At 52.6% G+C, this 23412-nt stretch overlaps 2 protein-coding genes across 3 annotated transcripts; one reads left to right on the top strand and one right to left on the bottom strand.

Moving 5' to 3' along the window:
* Window positions 1-1763: 1763 nt before the first annotated feature.
* On the bottom strand, window positions 1764-11109 carry LOC100733972 (cytochrome P450 2W1). Of its 2 annotated transcripts, none has more exons than XM_063233997.1 (9): window positions 10885-11109; window positions 6445-6607; window positions 6112-6261; window positions 5838-5995; window positions 4659-4838; window positions 4269-4407; window positions 4007-4191; window positions 3602-3743; window positions 1764-3478 (listed from the first exon to the last, which is right to left on the bottom strand). In XM_063233997.1, exons 2-9 carry the CDS (start codon window positions 6584-6586, stop codon window positions 3291-3293), a joined length of 1284 nt encoding a protein of 427 aa, XP_063090067.1. In that variant the 5' UTR covers window positions 6587-6607; window positions 10885-11109; the 3' UTR covers window positions 1764-3290. The 2 variants fall into 2 exon arrangements, with proteins under 2 accessions (XP_063090067.1, XP_003469979.1); XM_003469931.4 differs by lacking the exon at window positions 10885-11109 and adding an exon at window positions 7664-7927.
* A 2338-nt stretch (window positions 11110-13447) lies between these two features.
* On the top strand, window positions 13448-21747 carry LOC100734254 (cytochrome c oxidase assembly protein COX19). Its single transcript, XM_003469932.5, has 3 exons — window positions 13448-13606; window positions 14864-14975; window positions 18848-21747. Exons 1-3 carry the CDS (start codon window positions 13525-13527, stop codon window positions 18930-18932), a joined length of 279 nt encoding a protein of 92 aa, XP_003469980.1. The 5' UTR covers window positions 13448-13524; the 3' UTR covers window positions 18933-21747.
* Window positions 21748-23412: the final 1665 nt, after the last annotated feature.

Here is a 23412-nt window from a genome sequence, read left to right as displayed (position 1 = left end):
GATCCACCAGTCACAAAGGTGTGGTAAGGAATCAGGACTGGATCTGAAACCATAGCTCTGGGTTTCCTTGCAGCCCAGTTATAAAGGGAAATGGGATGGAACCCTCGCTGTCAGAGGACACAGTGTTGGAGACCTGGGCCACCTCCCCTCAGATGGCCACCTGACACAACTAGAGGATCCTCTTTCCTTCCTGTGACCCCATCCCACACTGGGCAAGGAGTGCAGTGTGCAGTCTCCCTGGCAGGCGGTCCAGGGGGAGTGCAGGTATGTCAGCTGCAACCACACTCAGGAACCAAGCAGCTTCTTGAGGTCTTGGTACCTCAAGAAGATGAGATGCACTGTCTGAGGACACCCTGTGGTGCTGGGAGGTCCCAATGTGGAGCTGTTAGGCCCCAGCATTGAGCTGTGAGTGCTTGGCTTGAAAGCCTGCATGGGACTGCCTGGATCTGGAGACCTCCTGAGGTTGGCTGTTCACCTTTCAACCCCCAACCAGAAGCAACCCAGCATCCATCAACACGGAAGCAGACTGGACTACATGTGTTAGTTGGCTTGTCATCGCTGTGGCAAAACACCTGACCCAAATGTGAAAGAATGCCTGTTTTGGCTCCTGACTTCAGAGGTTTCGGTTCATGGTCACCAAGCTCTGTTGTGCCTGGACCCATGGAGATAAAGAACATCATGGTGGAATGTGTGAGGGAGCAGAGCCATTCATCTCGTGGTGGGAACAGAAAGCAAGGGAGAGCATCGGGGAGGAAAAAGGAGGCCAAATAGACCTCCCAGGGCCACACCCCACAACCCATCCCACGTGGGCCCCCTCCTGTCTCTGTCACTCTTGATCACTCTGCCACCTTATAATTGCATCATAATAGAGTCTTCATGAACCCATCATCTTTCCAAACCAAACCAGGCCAAGAGACAGAAGCCACACAGGTAAGGACAGACTGTATGACTCCATCTATGAGATTCCAGAAGCTGGAAGTTGACCAGTAGTGACAGGGACACCAGCATTGGTCAGAAGGGGCAGACAAGGCTTGTGGTAGGACCCCCGGCCTCAGCTATGTGGTCACACAAGTGTTTGAAGATTGCAGAACCCACCAGATCATACACTTGATGTACATTATCAGTAATTCCTCAATAAAGTTGATTTTCAGAAGTTCCTGTTCCCCAGGGAACCTTCCAAGCAAGGACACCCTGCAGGACAGAGACCACAGGCACCCTACCACCATGGGATAGAGGTCAAGACATACTCACAGGTCAGAAGTTACAAGTACACCCTCAGTGCAAGTCAGGGACAACCGCAGGTCAGAGATTACAGACCCAGGTAAAGGTCACAAAAGGTGGCCGTAGCGCCATGTTTGTTTCTTTGTGTGTGTCTTTATCAGGGTTGTGTGCCCCTTGGGCCACCAGCCAGCACTGCTCAAAAGTCGGGCACATTCTCAGGGCACCCAGTGGACAGGATAGAAGCTTCTAGATAGGGCTTTACAAACCCTGCTGCAGCTGAGAGGATGGCGTTTTAAGAAGCATGGCTCAGCTCCTGACTCTCACAGCGCCCCCTACAGTCCTAGTTGGCCCAAAGGAATCGCTGTGGCTTCTCATGACAGGTGATGGTGCAGAGCTTGTTCTGGGTCCACAGGCACCTTTCTTCTGGAGGGACTGCCTGCCTCATTCCTCTCAGCCAGACAGCCAGGTGTTTTTGTTGTTTTGTTGCGTATATTTTACAGCACTGGTGATTGAACCCAGAGCCTTCACACCAAGCTACACCCTCAGCTTTTTAAAATTTATTTTGATACAGTCTCACTGTCACCCAGGCTGGGCTTGAACTTACAGTCCTCCTGCCTCAGCCTCACAGAATTCTTGAATCACAGGCGTGCACCCTTACACCCAGCTGCCCTCTCCTTTGCCATAGCCTGCCTAGGGTACCCCCAACTCGAGCTCACCAGGCTGATATGAACTGTGCCAGGAGCCACACAGAACCCCCACGAAAGTCTGATTCTTAGATAACCCTGTGTGTGTGTGTGTGTCCTACAGAGGCCCACATTGGAGAGCCCACCCCAGGGCATTCTGTGGGAGCCAGATAGATGTCTCTGCCTCCGCCACGGTGAGGACAGAGGTCACAAGATGGGCTGGGAACCAAGTACAGCCATCTAGATCTCCAGCCCACACAGGAGGCCATGGAGCCCAGTGGGCAGCGGGTGCCACCTGGGCCCAGCTCCTGCCCTCAAGGCTTCAGTGTGTCATAGCAGTGGGGAGAGTGGAACTCTGGCTGAACTTTGTGCATTTCAGCACCTCAGTTTCCAATCTGCACCAGATTCCATGAGCAGCCAGTCCTGGTGGTGGCTGTCCTGAGTGGAAGTCTTTGACCTCCTGAGATGGAGTGCAGTGGGGCCTGAAGAACTTGCCAGCTGCCTCTTCATTCCCTGATGTGCCCCCTGAGGTCCCAGGGACCTCCCCTTTCCTTCCTGTGGATGCCTCTGGTATCTCAGCCTGGGATACCTCAACCCTGTATCTCCCAATGAAGCTCTCTGGTTCTCTGTCATGACCCATTCCACAGATGAATAAACTGAGATTCAGGTTCCTAGTCCCCAGTACACTGGGGTAGACCAGGGCCCTCAGTGCAGCACCCATCATGAAGAGCACACTAGTTAGGGAAACCAAGGGCACCATTTGATGGTAAGCAGAGGCCTCCAGCCAGTGCCCCACAACACCCCCAGAACAGGGCATCTGCTGGAGAATCAGCCAGGTCTTCAGGCCTGGTTGATGCAGGGTGAGAACTGGTGATATCAGCCAAGGTTGAGCCATGGTACATGGTGCCCCAGGGCCAGTAGCACCTACTGCAGCTATGGAGGGCATCTGGCAGATCCTGCCCCTGGCTGGAGGAGGCCCTGGGAAATGTGGGGCAACATGAGGCCTCCTGGGATCTGAGATAGGCTTAGGGGAGCACTGAAGGGACACTTCTAGTCTGTACTGGGGGCCTGGCTGCCCAGGGGGCAAGAGTAGAAGAGAGCGGGTAGTACGGAGGATGCAGGAGCCTGAGAGAGAGCTAAGGCCTTGGCAGAGACAGACTGGGGCTATGAGGTCACATTCCCTCTCGGGCACCCAGACAAGAGTCTGTTTCCCACCAGCAGTGGATGTGATCTGCTCACAAAAGCTGACTGCTGGACACCTAACCTTTTGTGACTGGGTGGGGTGGGTCTACTTGCCAGTCATCCTCAGGGACACTGCTGCTGCCCCGTCACCTACCAGGGACTCCTGTGCTGTGGGCCAGGCAGGGAGTCGCCTGGTAGATCACCCTAGTGCCGGGGTATCGCACACAGGGCCTGGGCCCGGGGCCTCATGGTAAAGGCCAGGGCAGGCATGGTGTCCAGGGCAGCAGGGCTGACACCAGGTGGAGGCTGCAGGTGGTAACGCTGGAGCAAGCCAGCCAGCAGCAGGAAAAGCTCAGTCCTGGCCAGGCTTTCTCCAACGCAGACACGGCGGCCTGGGGGAAACAGAAACACCATGTGGTGTGCCAGGTCTCTCCTGCTGTGGGGAGGGGAGGCCCTGCAGGGTAGGAGTGACAGGAGTGCCTGTGGCCTCTGACCACCCATCAGGGCCGTGGTACCTGCAGAGAAAGGCAGGAAGGCCAGCCGCTTCAAAAAATGCCCATCCGAGTCCAGGAAGTGCCCCGGATTGAACTGGCTGGGGGTCACCCACTGGGTCTTGTCCAGCAGTACCGAGGTCAGCAAAGGGATCACAGGCGTGCCCTGTGGGCACAGGGGTGTCACTAATCAGGTGCAGCTCTGGGATCCAGGAGAGACCCCAGGACACATAGCGACCCTTGCAACATACCCAGAAGGACCCCCCAGGACAAAGAAAGATATTCCGATCTAGCTCTAACACCGCAGCAGGAAGACAGTTTAGTGACTGATCCCCTTCCTTCCTCCTCCCAGGGAACCTGTGACTCTATTTTCTCCCCTTGTCTGGGTCCACTTGTCCCCCATGGGACAAGAGAAGCGTGTGGACCCACCTTGGGGAGCAGGTAGCCACCCAGTCGGGTATCAGTGGCTGTGCAGCGAGGCACATGGGGCAGCAGCGTGATATAGCGCTGCACCTCATGCAGCACTGCGTTGGTATAGGGCAGCTGCTGCTGGTCCTCAGGCTGCGGGAGCCTCCTGGCACCCAGCACACGGTCCAGCTCCTCCTGCACACGACCTGTGCCAGAGCGGGTACCACGTCAGTGAGGGCCATCCCTTCACCCTGGGCTCCCATCCAACTATGTTGGACCTCACCCTGAATGTCCGGGTGCCTGGCCATCAGTAGGGCTGCCCACTGCAGCGTGGCAGAGGTGGTCTCTGTGCCAGCCATGAGCATGTCCAGCATGCAGGCCACAACATTGGCCTCAGTGAACAGGCCTTGGTGGTCATCCCCCTGTGAAGCAGGTAATGGGGCTCAGCTGGGAGGTCTGGGGCCCTTTCTCCAAGCCATGTATCCAGTCTTACCCCAGGCCTGGGACAGGAGAAGACAGACTGGGCAGGAACAAACAGACCCAGCATCTGGCTAGTGTCCCACTTCATAGACAAGAGACCAAGGCTCAAGGAGGCCCCAGAAGGGAATGTGGAGCTCCATGCAGGCCTGCAGAAACTCCCAGCCCCAGCCCCTGAGAAGGAGCCCCATATCACCTGTATCTGACTCTGCTGGATCAGAGCATCCACATAGCTCTGTACAGGGCCACCCCTGGGTGTAGTGCACCGTCGCTGCTCCAGGATCGTCTTCAGGATGGCTCGGACCTTTTCAATCTTGCGCATAACAGGCCGGTGCAGACCAAGAAAGGTCCCCAGCCATGGATAGATGTTGAAAAGCTGGGGACAGAGGGCAGGCAGATGGAAGGTTGGTTGGAGGAGTCTGTCCAGCATCGACAGCTGTGCCAGGGCAGATGCTGCCCTCGGCCACAAGAGGGCGCTCACTGCAGAAAAGAGTCGCTGGATGGTAGCACATAGGCTGGCTGTGCGCAGATCCAGAGAGGCTGTTCGTGTTAATCCCCCCTCCCAGAGCCAGGAAGATTGCAAAGGAACCGGTGCCACATGGAAGTGACCCCATGGGCCTGAGTTGCAGAGAAGATTCAGAGCCTTGACCCAGCTCTCAGTCGTGGGCTCGCAGCAGATGGGATCAGAGATGCAGGATGCTTGCCTCCCCAGGGCATCAACACCACAGGTAGAAAATGCCACATAAGTCTCAAAATGTGGAGCTGCCATAGGCAGAGAAAACCAGAGACCACCTGGGCCCTGGGCCATCCGGCAGGGCCACTAAGCCACACACGCTGCTCTGGGGCAGGCAAGCATCCCTATACCTAAGAGGAACAGGCTCATTCAGGGCAGTGGGTCCAAGGTGGGAAGCCCAAAGCCTCCCCTTTCACTGCTCCCCAAACCGCACCACACATGCCTCTGCTCGCTGAGCTTTGTTCCACAGTGGTAACAAAGGACACACAAGATGAGCCCAGCTGTCAATTCTGGGACAGCACATTAGCATGCAGGATTCAGTAAAGACAGCTAGAAATGGCAAAGTCCTTAAGCTTTGGCGAAGAATGCAGTATAAACCCCGGGGCTCCTGAACATTGGAAGGGATGATCTGAGAGATTCTGTGGTGTGGTGACAGCCTGGCTAGAGGGGCCTGCGGTGCTCAGGGCCACAGTCCTGGGGAGAAAATTTGGTCCTGCCCCCACCTTTGAGCACGTGCATCTGTTGCCTAGGGGAAGATGGAGACCCCTTTCTTGAACCCCTATTTCTCAGACAACACATGCCAGCAAGGGTCATATGGATGCTGCCTGAACCTCAGCTTGTAGCAAGAGAGCAGCCTCTTACCTGCAGGCTGGGTGACCCTAATAGGACCATGACCTCATCAATCAGCCCTAGCAGGGACTGGAACACAGGGTCCTGGTAGTCAAACCGCTGGCCGAAGAGAAGCGTGAATGTGATGTTGGAGGGTGCCCAGCCCAGCAGGGCCAGTGGGAAGGGCTGGCCTGTGGGGAGACAGGACTCAGGCAGATGGAGGACCTTTGGAGCCAGCAAGGGCTGGCTTTGAGGAAATGGGGCTCAGGGTGGGGGCTCCAGGCAGGGGTGTCTAGCCCCCACTCACCTCTGAAGCCATCCAGCTTTCCTGTGAGACTCGCCAGCTCCTGCAGCACTTTGCCAGCCACTGGGCCCTGCCCCACACCCAGGCTGTGCAGCACTCGCACTGTGAACCTGCGGGCAGACCGCCAGCGCGCCCCAGAGGAGAAGAAGATGCCTGCAGCAGAGGTAGCAGAGACTTAGATGAGCCTGCCTCACCTCTGAGAGTCAGTAGGGAGCAGCTGGGCCCCCTCACACCCAACCTTCTCCTGTTCTGGGCTGGCCTTGGCCCAGGATGGAAAGGCCCAGGTGGAGACACCCTGTCCCTCCCAAGGGCTGCCCAAGAGCCCTCTGTACCTACCACGGCCTTGCTGGATGAGCTGAAAGATGGGAATGGGAGGCCGGTCAGCCAGCTCCTGTCCAGTGCCCACCAGGGCATCCCTTACAGCCTCGTAGCCTGACAGCACTACAGTCTTCTGGCCTCCCAGGTGAACTGTGAACATCGGCCCATAGCGTTCTGAGAGCTGGCGGAACGGTAGGGTCAGTGACAGGGAGGGGCACAGTATAACATGACAGGAACCTCCCTTCCAGGGGCCCATGAAGCCCCTGGTAGGGGCACCATCTGGCAGACTCAGGCAGCCCAGGATTCCCAGGGTTCCAACCCTCTCTGGGGCTCAGCTTGGCCAGTGGCTCCCCCAACCCACAGCAAAGGACAGGCAGACAGAGGCAGCTTAGAGGGTCAGTCCTGCCTTGCTGACCTGTGACTCAGTGAGGACACAGAACAGTACAGGGCTGCCCCCCACCTGCCCCTCCCTGCCCTGAGGGTGTCACTTCCCATCTTAAGAAGAGGAAATCAAATCCTTAGTAGGAAGTGAATTGCTTTCAGGCGAAAACACTGGGTCCCAGCTGGGTCAGCTCCTGCCCAAGACCTTCCAAGGCCCAACAGTGAGCCTGGGGTCCAGCTCTGGGGAGTCCAGTACATCTCAGCCTAGGAAGGGACACCAGGCAGCCACACTAGCGGTGCTGAAAATAGGAGCCCTTTGGGCATGGGCATCCCAGGAGTGGCAAAAGTGTAGAAGCCAGGGGGCCTGGCTGGTCTCTGGCCAAAGTCTTAGGGCAGGTGTAGAGGAGGCAGGGTTGCTCCAGTCTCACGAGTTCCCTTCAGTGGGATAAGGATTTTCTTTCTCCAGCAACCTGGGTAGCCACTCCCTGGGCACCCCACTTGCCTGAGGACACTTCTGACCCTTGGGGGTTCTTTCCAATTGTAGACACTTCCTGGAGCACCTGCCTCCTACCAAACCAGCCTCCTGTAGCCCATCTTCAAATGCTGCCTCCTCCATGAAGCCTTCCAGGCCCACTGATCCTGAGCGCTGACCCTGGGCAGCATTTCCCAGGGCTGCCTTCCTGTTGAGTGGGTCTGTCTTCTCCCACGGGCAAGGTGATACTCCGGCCTCTTGTGTCTTGCAGTGGGGGCCAGCACCACACAGAGCTGGACGTAGAAATGGGGCTTGGCCTCCCCAGACACAGGCTGGGTTACAGCCACAGAGGCTGTGGGAGCTACATGGAGGGGCTGCCCCTACCTCCAGCAGCCACTGGTCCTGTTGTGAAGCTCGAAGCAAGGGCAGGTTCCCCAGGAGCGGCAGCGGGCGAGGCCCAGGGGGCCACTGTGAAGCTGGGGAGGGGCCTGGGGCTGCGGTGCAGAGCAGCCCCCAGAGGCCCAGGAGCCCCAGTAGTCCCAGCAGTCCCAGGAGCAACAGCAGGGCCATATAGCAGCAGTGGAGGCCCCAGCTCCCCTGTGGGCCCCCGTTCCTGAGCCTTATAGCCACCCTGCTGAGGGCGTGCCAGGACCCCACCCTCCCCACCACCCCGAGAATGTGGAACAAGCAGTTTGCAGGGGACAGCCCCAGCAGGCAGCTTAAAGTTACAGGCTGCATGGAATGTGGGGTCGAGTCTGCGCAGGGGCCTGAGCAGGGTGAAGAGCCCAGGAGATGCAGGGCCAGGGCCCAGGGGGTGGAAAGGCTGTGTGAGATCAGGCATCCATGACACGTGGGTGCCCCTGTTTGCCCCAGGACCCAGGCATGACTGTTTTGTGCTCCACACTGTGGACCAGCCTATCTACCTTGGTCTCCCTGTCAGTACAAGTCACTGGGCCTGGCCTCACCCACAACTCTCTCAGCCCCAAGAATCTCTGCAAGACTCTGGGGCAGCCATCTGCATTCACCTGTGTCCACTGGGCCCAAAGGGGTCTTTGACAGGGTGCCCCTGCTGGGCACTATTCACAGGGCCTCAAACCCAGGGCCTTCAGAGGTCACCACCTTCATGCCTAGCTGCATCTCTGACAGTGGGCCCACCCTAATCTGCTCCTACCTAGCCTTTCCACAGCTGCAGCCGGAAGCAGGGGCTGCCCCAGCATGGATGGGGCAGGGACAGGGTGAAGGCTGCAGCTGGGGGCAGATAGCCAATCACAGCCCTGTCTACCTGTGTCCAGCTGGGGGGTGGGAGTGAGGTGCTCCTCTTAGGAGGAGGCAGGCGGCTGTTGGCATGAGAAGCAGCCAGGCCTGTCCCAACATGAAGCACTGAGAACCCCACTACCTCTGGCAGGGCCCCTCACCTTGGGGCTGTCATGCACTTACCCTCAAACAGCAGAGGCAGCTGTCAACCCTCCCAGAACTTGTCACCCTTGATGAGCTATGAAAGGAAGGCCCCAGCCTGGATTGCACACCTCCTGTGGTGGAGTGCTTGAGGCTGCACCTCCTCGTGCATGTGGGCTGGGCTTGGCAGCTGCAGAAGGGGCACAACCCTCACACACACTAGCCTCTGGGTCATTCTGCTAAGCAAGGCCACTCATGTCCAGGCTGGGGCAGGGGCACTTCCTGCACAAGGATGTCTACCTAGGTACTTCAGGAAGCGTTTATTAGACACCTGTCATTTATCAGCCTCCACCAGGACTACAGAAATTGGTGGCATAGTGACCCAAAAGGACCATGCTCCCATAGTCCCCTGTGTGAGATGGATGTGACAACTGGTTTTGTACTATAAATGCCTCTGGGGTGCCGTGGGGATACCACAGAGAGGAAAAGGCTGGGGCTGCTTCTCAAAGCATATAGTCTATATTGCAGCAGGTGAGCTAGGACCCGCCAGGCTCACGGTGCAACATGAGCCTGGAACAGAATGTGGGGTGACATGAGCTAGGCCAGACAGGACCACAGTCAGTTGGGTAGGGGTATGAGGAGCTCCAGGCCCAGGGTAGGGCTCACCCAGCAGCAGAATGAACCCCAAATAACAGCCTCAGCAAAGAACCACAGCCATTTACCCCTGTGCCTAGGAGGCCAAGAGCTCCATCGGGGGCTCTGAGGGCAAAGCTTTGCCATGTCCCCATTGTCTGGTGTGGCCTACAGCCCTTGGCTTGTGGATACCTCACCAGCCAAATCCCCCTGCCTCTGTCCTCACATGGTCTTCTCTCTGCATCTTCTCTGTCTCAGATCACCTGTCATTAGATTTAGAGTCCACTCTAATTCCAAGATGATCTCATTTTGAGATCCTTACCTCAGTCACATTTGTAGAGGCCCTATTTCTATTTGTTGTTTGTTTTTGTTTTTGGTACAGGAATTGGAACTTCCCAGGCAGCTGATGTGCTTCTGAACTACATCCTTGGCCCGAGGCCCTATTTCTAAATAAAGTGCCAAAAGGAAAGTTGAAGCCCTGTGTAGTGTACATGCCTGTACTCCCAGCATTCTGGGAAGCTCAAGGAGCAGCAGAAGGGTCAGAAATTCAAGCCCAGCATGGGCAATTAGCAAAGCTCGGCCTCAAAATAAAAACTAAACAAGGCTGAGGTTGTAGCTCAGTGAAAGCCCTGGGTTCAATTCTCAGTACTGGAAAAAAAGAAAAGGAAAAGGAAGGGAGGGAGGAAAAGGCAAGGCAAGGCAAGGCCCAGGGTAAAGGAGAAGAGAGGAAGGGAGGGGAGGGGAAGGGAGGGGAGGGGAGGGGAGAGGGGAGGGGAGGGGAGGGGAGGGGAAAGGAGAGGAGAACAAAGGAAAGGTAAGGAATAAGAAAAGAAGGAAGTCAGTTGTGATGGCTGAAATGTCCCACAAAAGAGGCCCCTCCCTACTGGGCCATCCACTTCTGCATCCTCCAGGGACACATTTGTACCCTGTGGTCTATGTGTCTATTTTTACAGCTTCACCAATGCACCATGAGCCATATGTTTAAAGCATACAATCCAATGAATGTGATGACATGCAACTGTAATCCCAGTACTTTACGAGCCTGAAACAAGAGGATCACTAGTTTGAATCCCACCTGGGCAATTTAGCAAGACCGTGTCTCAAAATTATAAAGAGAGAGAGAGAGAGAGAAGGAAGGAAGGAAGGAAGGAAGGAAGGAAGGAAGGAAGGAAGGAAGAAAGAAAGAAGAAAAGAAAGTTGGGTTTGTAGCTCAGTGATAGAGCACCCCTGGATCTGATATTCAGTATCATAAAAAATAAAAAGCATGTAATTCCAGTTTGACACATATCCGTACCCACATATCCATACCTATGAAACCACTGCCACAATCAAGACAGTGAGTACCCATTACCCCAAAGCTCCCTGAGCACTTCTTTGTCCTCTCTCTGCCTCTGAATGTTGCTTGTTGCCTTTTTTTTCAGTACTGGGAACTGAACCCAAGGCCTTTGCTCTGAGCTACGTTCTTAGCCCTTTTTATTTTTTGAGATAAGGCCTCTCTAAATCACGAAGTTGCTCAAACTTGCAATCCTTCCCCAGCCTCCAAGAAGGCTGGGATTCTAGGCCTGCACCAAACTTACCTTGCATTTTTAACGGTGCTGTATGCCCAGAAGTAGACAGGGCCCCCACTGGCTGCTGCCTGATGCAGACATGGCTGGGGCTCAGCATTTCCTGGCTCCAGTCCTGGGCTCGGGCCCAATGCCCTGTTAGAAGTATGTCACAGCTTCTCGGTGTGTGGCTGCAAGGATTCGGCAGAGCAAATTACTACTGGTGAAGCCAATATGGAGTTAAGGTCTATTCCCTCTGGATTCCAAAGATACTCTCAGTGTCCTACAAAGACGAGTGTGACACTTTCCATCCTGGTCACTCAAGCCTGTCTGATCAGGCAGGTGGTCAGGCTCCCTGAGCAACCCCTGTGGCCAGGTCCAACACAGTGCTATGACTGACACAGAGACGGGGAGGGGATCAGTCCCCCTCAGGGAGTCAGATGGCTGTAGTAAATGACAGCACCCAAATGCTCCCAACTGCATGACCCTCATGATATGGGCTTTGCCCCTCCTATGAGAGAAGAGACCTATGTCCCCTGCCTCTGAACCTGGAGGACATTCTGACCATAGTAGAGGCTATACTGTGGGATTTCCAAGGCCAGCATAAAAAAGACACAGCTCCTACTTGTTCTCTGTCCACTCCACTGCGAGGAAGACTAGGTGGCCTTGAGAAGCCCAGGTGGACAAGCGAAGGCCCGAAGAAGCAGGGCCAGTCTTACCTGACAGCCGATGCCTGTTGCCAGCCACAAGAAGTAGAGACCCCAGCTGATGCCTTGTGGAGCTGGGCCACCCAGACCTGCATGGACTACACGTTCCTGAGCAAGGCAAGAAATTTTGCTACCACACGGCACTAGGTTGGACTGGTTTATTACGCAGCCATAGGCAGTTCATGCAGTGGCTCTGTAGATTTCAGCTGGGACTTGATCCCTTTGTTTAGTCTCTTGCACGAGATGATGAGACTAAAAACACCTAACTGCATTCACTCACTTCAGAACCTTCTTATAAGCACCTACTGTGTGCCCAGGCACCATTCCAAGTTCTGGGCATCCCCTCGGGAAAGAGCCTCCTACACAAGAGGGCTTCAGAAAGGACAGTTCCTTTCCCACTTTTTATACCCCTGAATTGCAAATAAGTCTTTCCTAGCCAAATCTCATATAAAGCAATAATCATTTACCAGGTGACAGTTAATTAAAATTCATTGTCACTTCTGGTAATGACCCTCTGCTGCTTCCCATCAGAGGTGCCACACAGAATCTGGACAACCTTAGGGGAAGGGGGTGTCCTTTCCCTGCTAAGTGATGTGACCTAGTCAGTAGAAAGGACAATCTGTTGAGTAATAAAAGCTTCTATTGTTCACATCCTTGGAAACATATTAATAAATAACCCAGTATTTGGCCTCATTCCAGCTGTGTAAAATGGTTGTTTCTATTAAAAAAAAAAAAAACACCAAAGCTTGATTTTCCTTTTTTGTAGTTTTAAGTGGGCCCAAAGCCTCAGACTGATCAAGATCCCTGATGTTTAGGGCCTCCCTGGGGCCTTGGTGGTGAAGTCCCCCTAAGACGCCCAGCACTGGCTTTGTGCTTCCTCTGAACACACACTTTCTCCAACCGGCCTCAATCCAGTGGTGTGTGCTGCAGCGTTGCAAGCGTGCCAGAGAACAAACAAGGGAGACCCTGGCATCCTTCTGAAGAGGAGACCCCAAACCAGGCTGGCAGAAGGTTTGTCCTGGGATGAGAGTGAGGACTCTCTGGTCAGGATCCTTTTTCTGCAGCCCTTTTAAGTTGAAGGAGTTGGTTTCTTTGGTCAATACTAGTGGTATTGTCTGCCATCAAAGCATGGGGCTAGTGAGGCTCTGTCCTCTCCTAAGCGTTGGGTAAGTGGGGTCAGTGTTAATGAGACACAGGGATACAAGCACACTCAGGAGGCAAGTTGGTCCTGTGAAGTGGAAACCCAGACAGGGTGCCCAGTCAAGGAGCACCAAGGATAGACAGGACGCTGGCTGCCCAAGACTCTTGGTCTCCTGAATCTGGGAGAACACATTTTAGTTTTTTCAGCCATTACTTGTAGCACTTTGTTAGGGCAGCCACAGGCTGCTGAGGTACACTCCTCTTTTTTTTTTTTCTTGGTATGGGAATTGAACTCAGAACCTTGCACTTGCCAGGCACGCACTGTGCCGCTATTTTAGCGGTACTGGGGATCGAACTCACGACCGCCTGCTTGCAAGGCAGGTACTTATGCCGCTGAGCTAAATCCCTAGCCCCCTCCAGTCTTCTTGCCACAATTAGGCCCTGTGTGCGGACAGGCAACCGACCCGGCTGACACCTGAGATCTCCATCCCGGGGTTTTAACTATGTGTCCTCGGGCAAGTTGCTGCACCTCCTAGCTTTCTTCGGCTACACCGGGGGTTGAAGGTAGGCTTCTACCGAGGGGATATGTCGGAAAGTACTTGGCAGCCCGCTCCACCCGGACGTCAGGAGCTTTGGGAAAGGACCTGGGGTGGGCGGGGCACACGCGCGCGGCCAGAGCCGGAGGGCAGCGCGGTAGCTGTTGCAGCGGGGTTGGGGGCGGGTCCGCTGCTCGAAGCGCTCTGCGCTCCCTGGAGCCGGCTCGGCGCTCTGCCGGCCGCCCTGCGCACGGCGCTTGCATCGCATTCTATTTCCCGGCGTTATCATCATGTCGACCGCTATGAACTTCGGGACCAAGAGCTTCCAGCCGCGGCCCCCTGACAAGGGCAGCTTTCCGCTGGATCACTTCGGTGAGGCCAAGGGTCTCGGACAGGGTGGCTGTTCGCAGGCCCAAGAGTGCGGAGTCTGAAGTGCAGAGTGTGAGCGGCGGGCATTGGGCGGACGGGGGCGGGGCTGAGGCGCAGGTTCTAGGCGGTCTAGGTTGAGGGACAGTGTCTGGAGTCTAGAAAGCAGATCTGAGGTGCAGCATGGCGTAGATGTAGAGGGCGGGTTTGAGGTGCTGGTTCTCTGGTACAGGGCCAACGGGCCAAGTGGGGCAGCAGATGTGTGGTTCAATCCTTGGGATGCGGAGCAAGCTTGCTCCTGGGCTATCAAGCCTACTCAGAGCCCCATGAAGGTGCAAAGCAGGGAAACAGGTTCGGGAAAACTAACTTGGGCTGAGTATTACCCGCCGAGGCGTGGACCGTGCAAATGACAGCCGACAGGAGTGTGGCCCTAACGGTACAAAGACAGTAACATTCACTCCTCGCTCCAGTCAGGGTCTTTCTTCTGGTTCCTACTGGAAGACCATCTGCCACCCAGGACTGGAGTGACTTTTGTTAGGGAGCAAAAGAATGCTCTAGGTTGTCAAGTGAATGTCATGCAAATAAATATATTTTTATTTTTATTTTTTGTGGTGCTAGCTATTGAACCAAGGACCTGTTGCATGCCACCAAGCAACATTCACACCCCAAATACATGCTTGTGAATATTATGAGGTCTATAGTTGCTGCACTTGATTTCAGTGGGCTCCCCTATATCATGAACTACTCAGTGTCTCCCCTGCTGGATTTTGCCCTTAACATTTTGTTAGACTTGCATAATCACATTGTTGGATTGTTTCTTTCCAGTATTGGCTTTTTCTGTGTGTTTCTGAAGAAAATAAATGGGGAAGGTGGTTTGGTCTAGTCATCCAGTCTAGTACCTCATGCATCTAGGCAGGCACCTTACCACCAAGCAACAACCCTAGCACTGTGAAGGAGACAAGATTTATGGGTTCAGTTTTGTTTTGCAGAATTGGAGATTGAACCCAGGGCTTTTGCACTGAGCTATATCACTAGCCATATATATATATATATATATGTATTTATACTTCAAGACAGGATCTTGCTAAATTACCTGGGCTGACCTCAATCCACCTGCTGCAGTGCAGCGATTAGGAGAATACACCATGTTGCCTAGCTGGGAAATAAGATTTAACAGAAGAGTAAAGTCATCCTTAAGGCTGCTGTGTTAACAGGTGAAGTTTCAACTTTAAAAAGAAGACACTGTTTTCCTTTTCATTCTAGGTGAATGTAAAAGCTTTAAAGAGAAATTCATGAAGTGCCTTCGTGACAATAAGTTTGAAAATGCTCTATGCAGGAATGAATCAAAAGAATATTTAGAGTGCAGAATGGAAAGGCAAGTACAAACTAACATTTATGACTCCATTTCTCACTTGACTAAAGCTTTTTTCCTCCCTCCCAAAAGCCTGTTATGGTAAGCTTTATTTGGACCTGGGGTTCAGTTTGTATATTTCAGAACCATAGATATTTGCTAGTGAAACTGAAGCTTATCAAACGAGATTGTATGAAAAGCTGTTTAAAATCCTGGAACCCTTTTCTTGAGTGACAGCATTATGCATGATTACATTCCTCAGAGCATTTGCTTTCCAAACTTAGGTGTTACTGACCTGTCACTAAGGCTTTATAATTGTACATCGTGAAAATGCTGACTGAGTCAAAAGATTTGAAGATTCTGTGGGTGCAGGTTATTTTCTTCACGTTCTCAGACCAGAAAATTGTACTCTGTATTGTTTGGTTCCACCTGCAGCTGTTTGGAATGTGATAGTGGTGACAATGGGCTGTTTAAGAAATAATGAAAAATGAGTAACTGCTGCTGTCTTGAGAGGAGTTCACAATTAAACAAAATAAAAACATTTGTAACTGTAATCCATAGAATTTTTACCTGAAATAAGAGCTATTAATCCGTAATGTAAAAAAAACACATAGCATAAAATTATATGCTTGTGGTGCTTTCACTTTTGATTTTTGAAGCCACAGTTAGCTCAGTAGGGATTCAGTCTTCACACAGCCTTGTCTGGACTATCAGATGCTCCCCTGGAGGCACAGGTGTAGGGGCATTTGGGACTTGAAGTGTGCTGAGTTTTTCCTGTGAGGCCCTGTGCCCCTCTGGAGGTGTTCTTACAGGTCTTGAGTCTGCCCAGGTGCCACACTGCATCCAGCTCCTGCCTCTAAGTAGCACATTGATTGGAATCACGTTGTTGAGTCACTGTCTTAACATGTTCACGGTGGGGCCATAATTCCTATTTCGTGCTACCAGGTGGCTCTGAATCACTGGTGGTACCAGTATGACTATCCCATTGGGGGGCATGGGACAGTCTCATCAGGACTGCCTGATGGGACACTGTTGCATGTACCACCAGTGGTTCAAGCTGGCAGAAACATGTTAAATATGTGCCTTTAGAAAAGTGGAACTGAGAGGCTGAGGATGCAGCTCAGTGGTAGTGTTCCCTCGGGTCAATCCCTGGTACTGGAAAATAAAAAAGAAAAAAGTGAACTGAGAATTTCTCTTTGATGCTGCTGCACTTTAGAGAGAGCTAGGGTGGTCTCTGTTTATGAGGGTACAAGCAGGTCTCCTGCCTCAACACAACTCAGGTCCCAGATTTTCTTTCTTGTTTTTGTTTTGAAATAGTTCCTTATGCAATTCAACCTGACCTTAAACTCATTATGCAGCCCAGGCTGGTCTTAAACTTACAGTGATCTTCCTGCCTCAGTCGCCAAGTGTTGGCATGGCCAGCACGCACTACCACCTCTGGATAGTTCCTAGATCTTGAAAATCTGTAACATGAAGTTCCCCAAAAAGATAGCAAGTATGATGAACATGCTTGGGCTCATAGACAGGCAAGCAGGCAGGCAGCTGTTGCTGCTTGGGTTGCTTCAGAGGGTGTGGCTGGCTTTGGCTCCCCAAAGAAAGTTCTTAGCCTGCCAAGTAAAGGTTTCCAGGCAGGGACTGCAGAGGATTTCTCATTTCCCAATGTTCTGGAGGTTAGCTGTAGCCACCACTGTGACACAGCTGCCTCAGGCCTGTCAGGATAGAGCACATGTGGTATGACTTCTAGTGGTTTCACTGATGCTCAGGTGACATTCATGTGAACACAGAGGTGTGTGGCTTTTGATTTGGTCAGTTTGACTGTAGGCTTTTGGTTGGTTATAAAGAGATTCAACGTGCAAAACTAAGGCTGTTTCAGCCTTCCAAAGCCACCCAGATGAGGTCAGGGTTTCATACAGTGGCCGTCCACATATACCTCCCTCATCGTGTGCATACATATTCTGACTCTTTCTCTTTTTTTCTCCATTCTTTGACTTTAGAACTTGCTCAGAGTTGTGGTTGTTCTTGATGGCCTAGCTCAGGTGCTAACTTTCTGAAGGTTTGCAGGTAGTGGAAGAAATCTTTTGAGCTGTGCCTCATTTGGCTTAAAGTTTTTACTCCTTGTTCCCTTTTCCTGCCCTAATCACAAGTGGCAGCATCTGGGTAAGCACAGCTACAAGCATTTCCTGTAGCCACTGTGACAGGCTCTGCAGACAAGCAGCTTCACCACACACACTCAGGACCTTCAATATGTAGGTCAGGAGTCTGGTCCCAAGTCTCCCTGGTCTGGTGCTGGCAGGGCTGATCCCTGCTGGAGACTGCAGGCAGAATCTGTCTCTTGCCTTTCCAGCTTTGAGAGGCATTCACATCCCTCAGCTCATGACCCCTTCCTCCCTCCTCCAAGCCCATGGCCATGCATCTCTGATCCTTTTTTCTTTGGCATTTTTCTCTAACTGAAGCCAGGAAAGATTCTGTAGTGTTATGGAATCATGTGATTAGGTTATGTCCAACTGTGTCACCAAAGCAGCCTCATTTCAGAGTCAAGATTTACAGCCGTAATCTCCTCCCCAGGGGAGGTAACACATCCACTAGGTCCAGGAGTCAGGTATGGATGTCACTGGGGGTCATGATTCCTTTACAATGTTTGAGGTCAGCATCTAGAGCTGCTGGCCAGATATACTCTTTGCCGAATGTGGGGGAAATGTGTTACTGTTTACCTATCTTGTGCTAAATGCTGTCTTGTGCATTCCAAACTGCAGAATTGCTGTGCTGTGCATAAATTGTATTAAGTGGGGTTGGGCACCCCAAGGAATGAAAGGGGTGGATCAGGGTCTTTTTGGCTCTGAGCCACTGCCAGCTCATTGGGCGAGGCTGCAACAGAGCAGAGGGAGGTGGATCATGGGGGCAGGGAGGGGCCTGGTTCAATCTGTCGTCCCCTCCACAAGCAAGTTTCAACATTTCCTCCTAGGAGTGGTGACACACCTCAGCGTTTTGAGGGGCGCGATACCTTTGATTTCTTAGGTCTGAGAATCACAGAAATGGGGCACTGACGAGGACCTTAGCCTTATCATTTGAAGTGCTTGCCTGTGGTAGGACTGTGTCCCTAGCTGTACAGCACTAGAGATTCCCCTTATGGGGCCCATGGCACAAGTGCTAAACATTTGACAGTTAGCCTTAGCCAGGCATGGTGTTAATCCCAGCACCTAGGCGGGCTGAGGCAGAGGATCACATGTTTGAGCCCGGCCTGGACAGACTGTTGACTTTGTGAGAACTTGTCACAAAATAAGAAAAGGGCTGGGGATGTAGCTCCATGTAAAGGCTTGGATTCAGTTTCCAGGACTGGAAAACAAGGCCCACACTAGCAGAGTGTTGAGCTGTGTGCTCTGCGCCACCTCGGCAGCTCTTCCTCTCAGTCCCCGGGTGGCCAGGTGTGAAGAAGTCATGGCCCCCTCAGCTTTCTCTGAAGAACGCGGCAGCTCAGGGGAGTCCACCCCACTTTCTCCAGCCCTGGCTGTAGCAGAGGCTTCAGGGCTCCATGCAGACTTGTGTGGACACCTGTGCTGTCTGGGCTCTGCACCCCTACACCCGCCTGGGTGCTGAATGTGCGCATCACCCTAGGGCAGGCCCCGGAGTTTTCAGAGCATGGCCGAAGGGGCACATGGGGGCTGTGGGTGGGTGGGTGCGTCCTAGGCCATCAACTCCTGGTTCTGTGGGAAGAGCCTGATCTGAGACACAGTGGAGGCCAGGGCCCCCCAGTGTGGATGAGGTGAGTGTGTGCTGTGCGTGGCTGCAAGTGAAGACCTAGTCTTCCTCTTTGTCCCCCTTCCTTCCGTTCAGTCCCTCTCCTCTCCCGCCATCAACTTTTCTTCCCTCCCTCTGACAACTTTCCATTTTTCTTTCAGGCAACTGATGGCTCGAGAACCACTGGGAAAACTGGGATTTGGAGATTTGGTAGATGGACAGTCAGAGGCTAAGAGTAAATTTTGATGAATGAGGACCATTGGCCATCAGGAAGCCTTTTGCTGAGCCATGGGCCCCTTGAACTCGCCCTGAAGCCACATGAAGGTGCCTCTCTGTGGGTGTGGCCTATAACCAGGGACCTGGCTTGACTTCTGAAGCTCCCAAATCATTTTCATTAATTGCCATTCTTTTTAAATTCTCATTTTCCCACAAGGAAGTGTGTAATCTGTCAATCCGCATGCAGCACAGGGTCCCTGGGAGGCATTCAGCAGTGGGGAAGAGCTCTGGAGTGGTGTCCTGCCTAGGGCACCTCCACACTGTGCTGCTGTGAGCAGCTTTCCCAGGGGCCTGCTCAGCATGCGGATTTCAGTCTCTTACAGAGATCGTCAGAGGATAACCGATCCCCAGCAGTACAGATTTCAGTCTCTTACACACACAGATCGTCAGAGGATAACCGATCCCCAGCAGTACAGATTTCAGTCTCTTACACACACAGATCGTCAGAGGATAACCGATCCCTAGCAGAACACTTCCTATTTTATATGCAGTTATGCATGCCAGTCTGGGTTTGTTTGTTTTGTTTTTCCTTTTTCTTTACAGATCTAGAATATAAAATAAGAAGTGAGAAATTATTTGGTTTTTGACCTACTGGGCTCTTTTCTTTTTCCCCCATATTAGGGATTGAATCCTTGGATGCTTTACCACTAAGCTGCATCCCATCCCTTTTTATTTTGAGACAGGGTCCCACTCTGTAGTTCAGGCTGTTCTTGAACTCACTTGTAGCCCAGCCTGGCCTTGACCTTGCAGTGATCCTCCTGCCTCAGCCTCTCCAGTGCTAGAATTGCAGGCATGCACCACCATGCCTGGCTTGATTATTTTTTTTAATGCCTAGCACCAAGTAGCTTTATAATCAAAGGTCATTTTCTGATTCATATCAGGCTATATTTATAAAACTAGACATTTAGTTTCAATAACTCATTTTCATACCTCTGAAGGCTAGAATATTGAGTATAGTTCCACCCATGTTGTCTTCTAGGTTTTTATGCTGTAATAGCACCCAGTCTTAGCTCCCAGCCAGCACTGGCTCAGGGCCCCTGTGTGCAGGGGCGTCGTCTGGTAGCATCGTGTTCAGTAAGCAAGCCTCTTCAGTCCAGGCAGGCTTACGAGTTGCTTGTGGAGTTTAAACATTATAGCTGTCTGTTGGCCAGGCAGAATATTGCAGGTTGGTTTGCTCTGTCTCAGGATTCAAAGCCACAAGCAGAGATTTGGGTCTGTGTGGCCTCTGATTTGTCCTGCTTCCTGGCGCTATTGGAATGGGATGTCCCACAGGCCGCTTTACATGGCTCTCAACACAAAAAGAGGAGATACTTACTCCACATAGGAAATCTGTGTTTCACATAGACAATTCTGAGACTGCATACTAGGGTCGAAAAATTAGAAATCCATTATGGATGATGAGAACCCGCTATATCGAACTGGTGGCTTTTCTGGTGTAAAAGTAGCCCAATACAGAAATAGGTATAGGTGTCTGTGAGTGTGCACAGAAATGTCCCCAGCCTCGTGTGCCCAGGGCCTGGGAGCTGTGATGGCCAGCCTCGGACTCTGGGTTCTCATACTATTCTTTAACAGAAGGAACTGGGTCCTGGCTGAAGCCAGGGCCAGCAAAAGGACAAAGGACGGGATTGGGGAAGGGACATAGGAGGCAACAGAGCTCCTGGTGGCCAAAGCCAAGACAGAGCAAAAAGGTGATGGCTGAAATATTGTGGCCCACTGCACACATTGGTATCCATGGGCCCATGTGGGTAGAAGTCACTGGTAAGTGGTCATAGGGGAAGGGACAGCTCTTCCTTACTAGCTAGGGGTGTGGCTGGTGTAGAAGAGATGCTAGGCACCGTGTCTGACAGTGCAGTCATAATGGCTGCAGATGAGAGCCATCAGTGGGCCCTGAAGCGAGTGGCAAAGTATCATGCAAAATGACTGAAGAAACCTCCACTCAGGCGCTTGGCGATCACAAGGGAATGACAGTGGCATGCAGGGGGGATCACTTTAGCCATGTAGTCATCAACAGGGATGCAGTCCACTTTCAGTCCCCCCCCCCTTGGTCTGGCTTACAACACTTTGGGAGGGGAGCTGGGGCCACATGGAAGAACAGCCCAGGGCTGTCTTGGTACACTTAATCCTCAGCCCCAGCACCCCAGCCCTCTGCCGGCCTTGTCCACCTTCCTCCAGGAGCAGGTCGATTCCTCTGTGAAGTCTCCTGTGCTCGTTTGCTGTTGCTGCACTGGCTACTGCAAAGTCAGTGGCTTCAGGCAGCACAGACGTGTCTTTTTCTAGAATTCAGACATCTAATGGTGCAGGGGTCTTGTCCCTACAGAAGGCTCTGGGAGAATCCATTGCCTCATCACCAGCTTCTAGAGGCTGAGCACATTCCTCAATGGTGATCCTTCCTCCAGACACAGCATTGTTTCTGGGGCGGCTTGACCCACACATACAGCCAGAATCCAGAGGGGACACCAGGCCCAGCTGGAGGGCAGTATTACCAGACATTTGCCCATGGTTGCCAGTGTCGAGCATCAAGGTCACAGAGGACAGGGCCTGTGACAGCCAAGCAGATAAGGACATAGGACTTGGCGCCCTGTGGGTCCTGGCAAGGAAAGGACACCGGGACAGGCTCAGATGATGAGCCTACAGGTCAGCAGCCAGTGTGATGCCAGGTCCACCTGCTTTGACACTCGGAGGTTATGTCTGGGTCACCAAGGGAGCCAGACACAGCCTGTTCCACCTGTGCAGTTTTTGGAATTTCAGATTATTTTGAAATAAAGTTTTCATATGACACTGTAAATCCTGTATCTTCTCTTTTTGGTACTGGGAATCAAACTCACAACCTCTCACTTGCCAGGCAGGCACTGTACCACTGAGCTATATCCCTGGCTCTCATCTGACACTTTGTAGTTGAGCTTCATGTGTGTAGGATTAAGTCCTCATTTGGAAATGAATTGTGGGCAGAGATGCTGTCCCTGGTGGGGTAGGAGGGACACAAAGCAGTCTAGTGTAGGTCCTGGTTTGATTGGCCCACCTCAGAGGGGCTCCATGGTGCTGATGTTCTGGGTCTGGTTTGCAAATTTTGGGATGCCTACGAACCCTGGTGGCCTGGCTCCCTGCCAGAGCTTCCCATAAAGTATTTTTGGTAGACAGTCATTTATCATAAATGCATTTCTCCTGTGACCCTGTTGTCATAAGCCAGTGAGATCATTAACAGGAACAGGCCCAGTGGTGCACACCTGTAATCCCAGCACTACGAGGATCACAAATTCAAGTGCAGCCAAGGCAATTTAGCAACTTAACAAGACCCTGTCTCAAAAAATAAAAAGGACTATGGATGTAGTCGGTGCAAAGTCCCTGGGTTCAACCACCAGTACCACAAAAACTGAGCCACCATGGAGGAGAAAGAGGAAGGGAGAAGAGCAGGAGGTGGAAAGGGGAGGAGAAGGAAAAAGGAGGGAGGAAGAAGAAAAAGATTCACCCCTCCTTGGCCTGGCTCATGATGCCCTGCAAGGGAAGCTGGTGTCCTGTCCAGGGACAGCCCAGGGCACCGCAGGCTTGGTGGGCTCGGTCCTCAGCCCCAGTACCCAAACCCCCTGCTGGCCCTATCCACCTTTCCCTGAGAGTAAGTCAGTTTCTCTGTGAAGCCTGTGTTCCTTTACTATTACTGCGCTGACTATTGGAAACAGTGGCTTCAAGCAACACGGATGTGTTTTATTCTGGAACTCAGACATCGTTGTGGGTCCAGGGCTGTGTCCCTGCAGGACACTCTGGGAGGATCTGTTTTCTGGCCTCTGCCAGAGCTCCAATTAGGGCTGAGCACATTCTCCAGTGGTGACAATTCAGCCTCGAGTCAACAGTGTGGCTGCTTCTGGTCTCAGTCTGCCTCTGACTCCTGTGCCTATGTGCCCCCTTGCCAAGCAACCCAGGGTGATTACCCTGTCTCGATCCTAGCCCCAACTGTGAGCCTCTGTCACTAGGTGTGTCCCATGTTGCAGAGATTAGGACCTGAATGTCGATGGCCATATTATTCTGCCCCGTGTCCCCCACAATGACTCTCAGCTACCCCTGGATGTGGCACGTCAACAATGATGGGTCCCCCTGGTCTAGGGGACCGGTTGCAGCTCTGTCCATGCTGCAGGGACACGGAGCTCTCTGGTACCTGGTTTCTCGTAATTGTCAGCAGAAGCTAGGTTGCAGAGTTTTCTCAGGGCCAAATTTTAAGCCCTGGATTTTTCTGAAATCATTGGTGCTGCTGCTTGCAGGCACATGATAAAAAGAACAATTATGTACAGAACAGACAGAACAGGAAATTTCAGCAGTCCACAGCACATGTGGCACGGTCTTCATTCTGGGAAAGTCTTTGTCTACCCAGACATGTTCAGATTTGTGCAGACAGGGAGACGCGCTTGGAATGCAGCAGAGCGCACGTCGGGGACATGGGGACAGAATGAGTGAGGGAATG

The sequence above is a fragment of the Cavia porcellus genome, unplaced genomic scaffold, assembly GCF_034190915.1.
Source record: "Cavia porcellus strain 051 isolate PalLab524CR breed Dunkin Hartley unplaced genomic scaffold, mCavPor4.1 scaffold_23, whole genome shotgun sequence".
NCBI classification, from domain to species: domain Eukaryota; kingdom Metazoa; phylum Chordata; class Mammalia; order Rodentia; family Caviidae; genus Cavia; species Cavia porcellus.
This window is presented reverse-complemented; position numbering and strand designations above follow the sequence as displayed.

What these genes read in the sequence shown, in the direction of transcription:
- LOC100733972 (XM_003469931.4), bottom strand. Translation starts at nt 7,849, where the DNA reads ATGGCCCTGCTGTTGCTCCTGGGACTGCTGGGACTACTGGGGCTCCTG. An exon ending in AGGACCAGTGGCTGCTGGAG is followed by an intron (nt 6,608 to 7,663) that starts GTAGGGGCAGCC and finishes CCGTTCCGCCAG; the next exon opens with CTCTCAGAACGCTATGGGCC. An exon ending in AAAGCTGGATGGCTTCAGAG is followed by an intron (nt 5,996 to 6,111) that starts GTGAGTGGGGGC and finishes GTCTCCCCACAG; the next exon opens with GCCAGCCCTTCCCACTGGCC.
- LOC100734254 (XM_003469932.5), top strand. Translation starts at nt 13,525, where the DNA reads ATGTCGACCGCTATGAACTTCGGGACCAAGAGCTTCCAGCCGCGGCCC. An exon ending in CTTTCCGCTGGATCACTTCG is followed by an intron (nt 13,607 to 14,863) that starts GTGAGGCCAAGG and finishes TTTTCATTCTAG; the next exon opens with GTGAATGTAAAAGCTTTAAA. An exon ending in TTAGAGTGCAGAATGGAAAG is followed by an intron (nt 14,976 to 18,847) that starts GCAAGTACAAAC and finishes TTTTTCTTTCAG; the next exon opens with GCAACTGATGGCTCGAGAAC.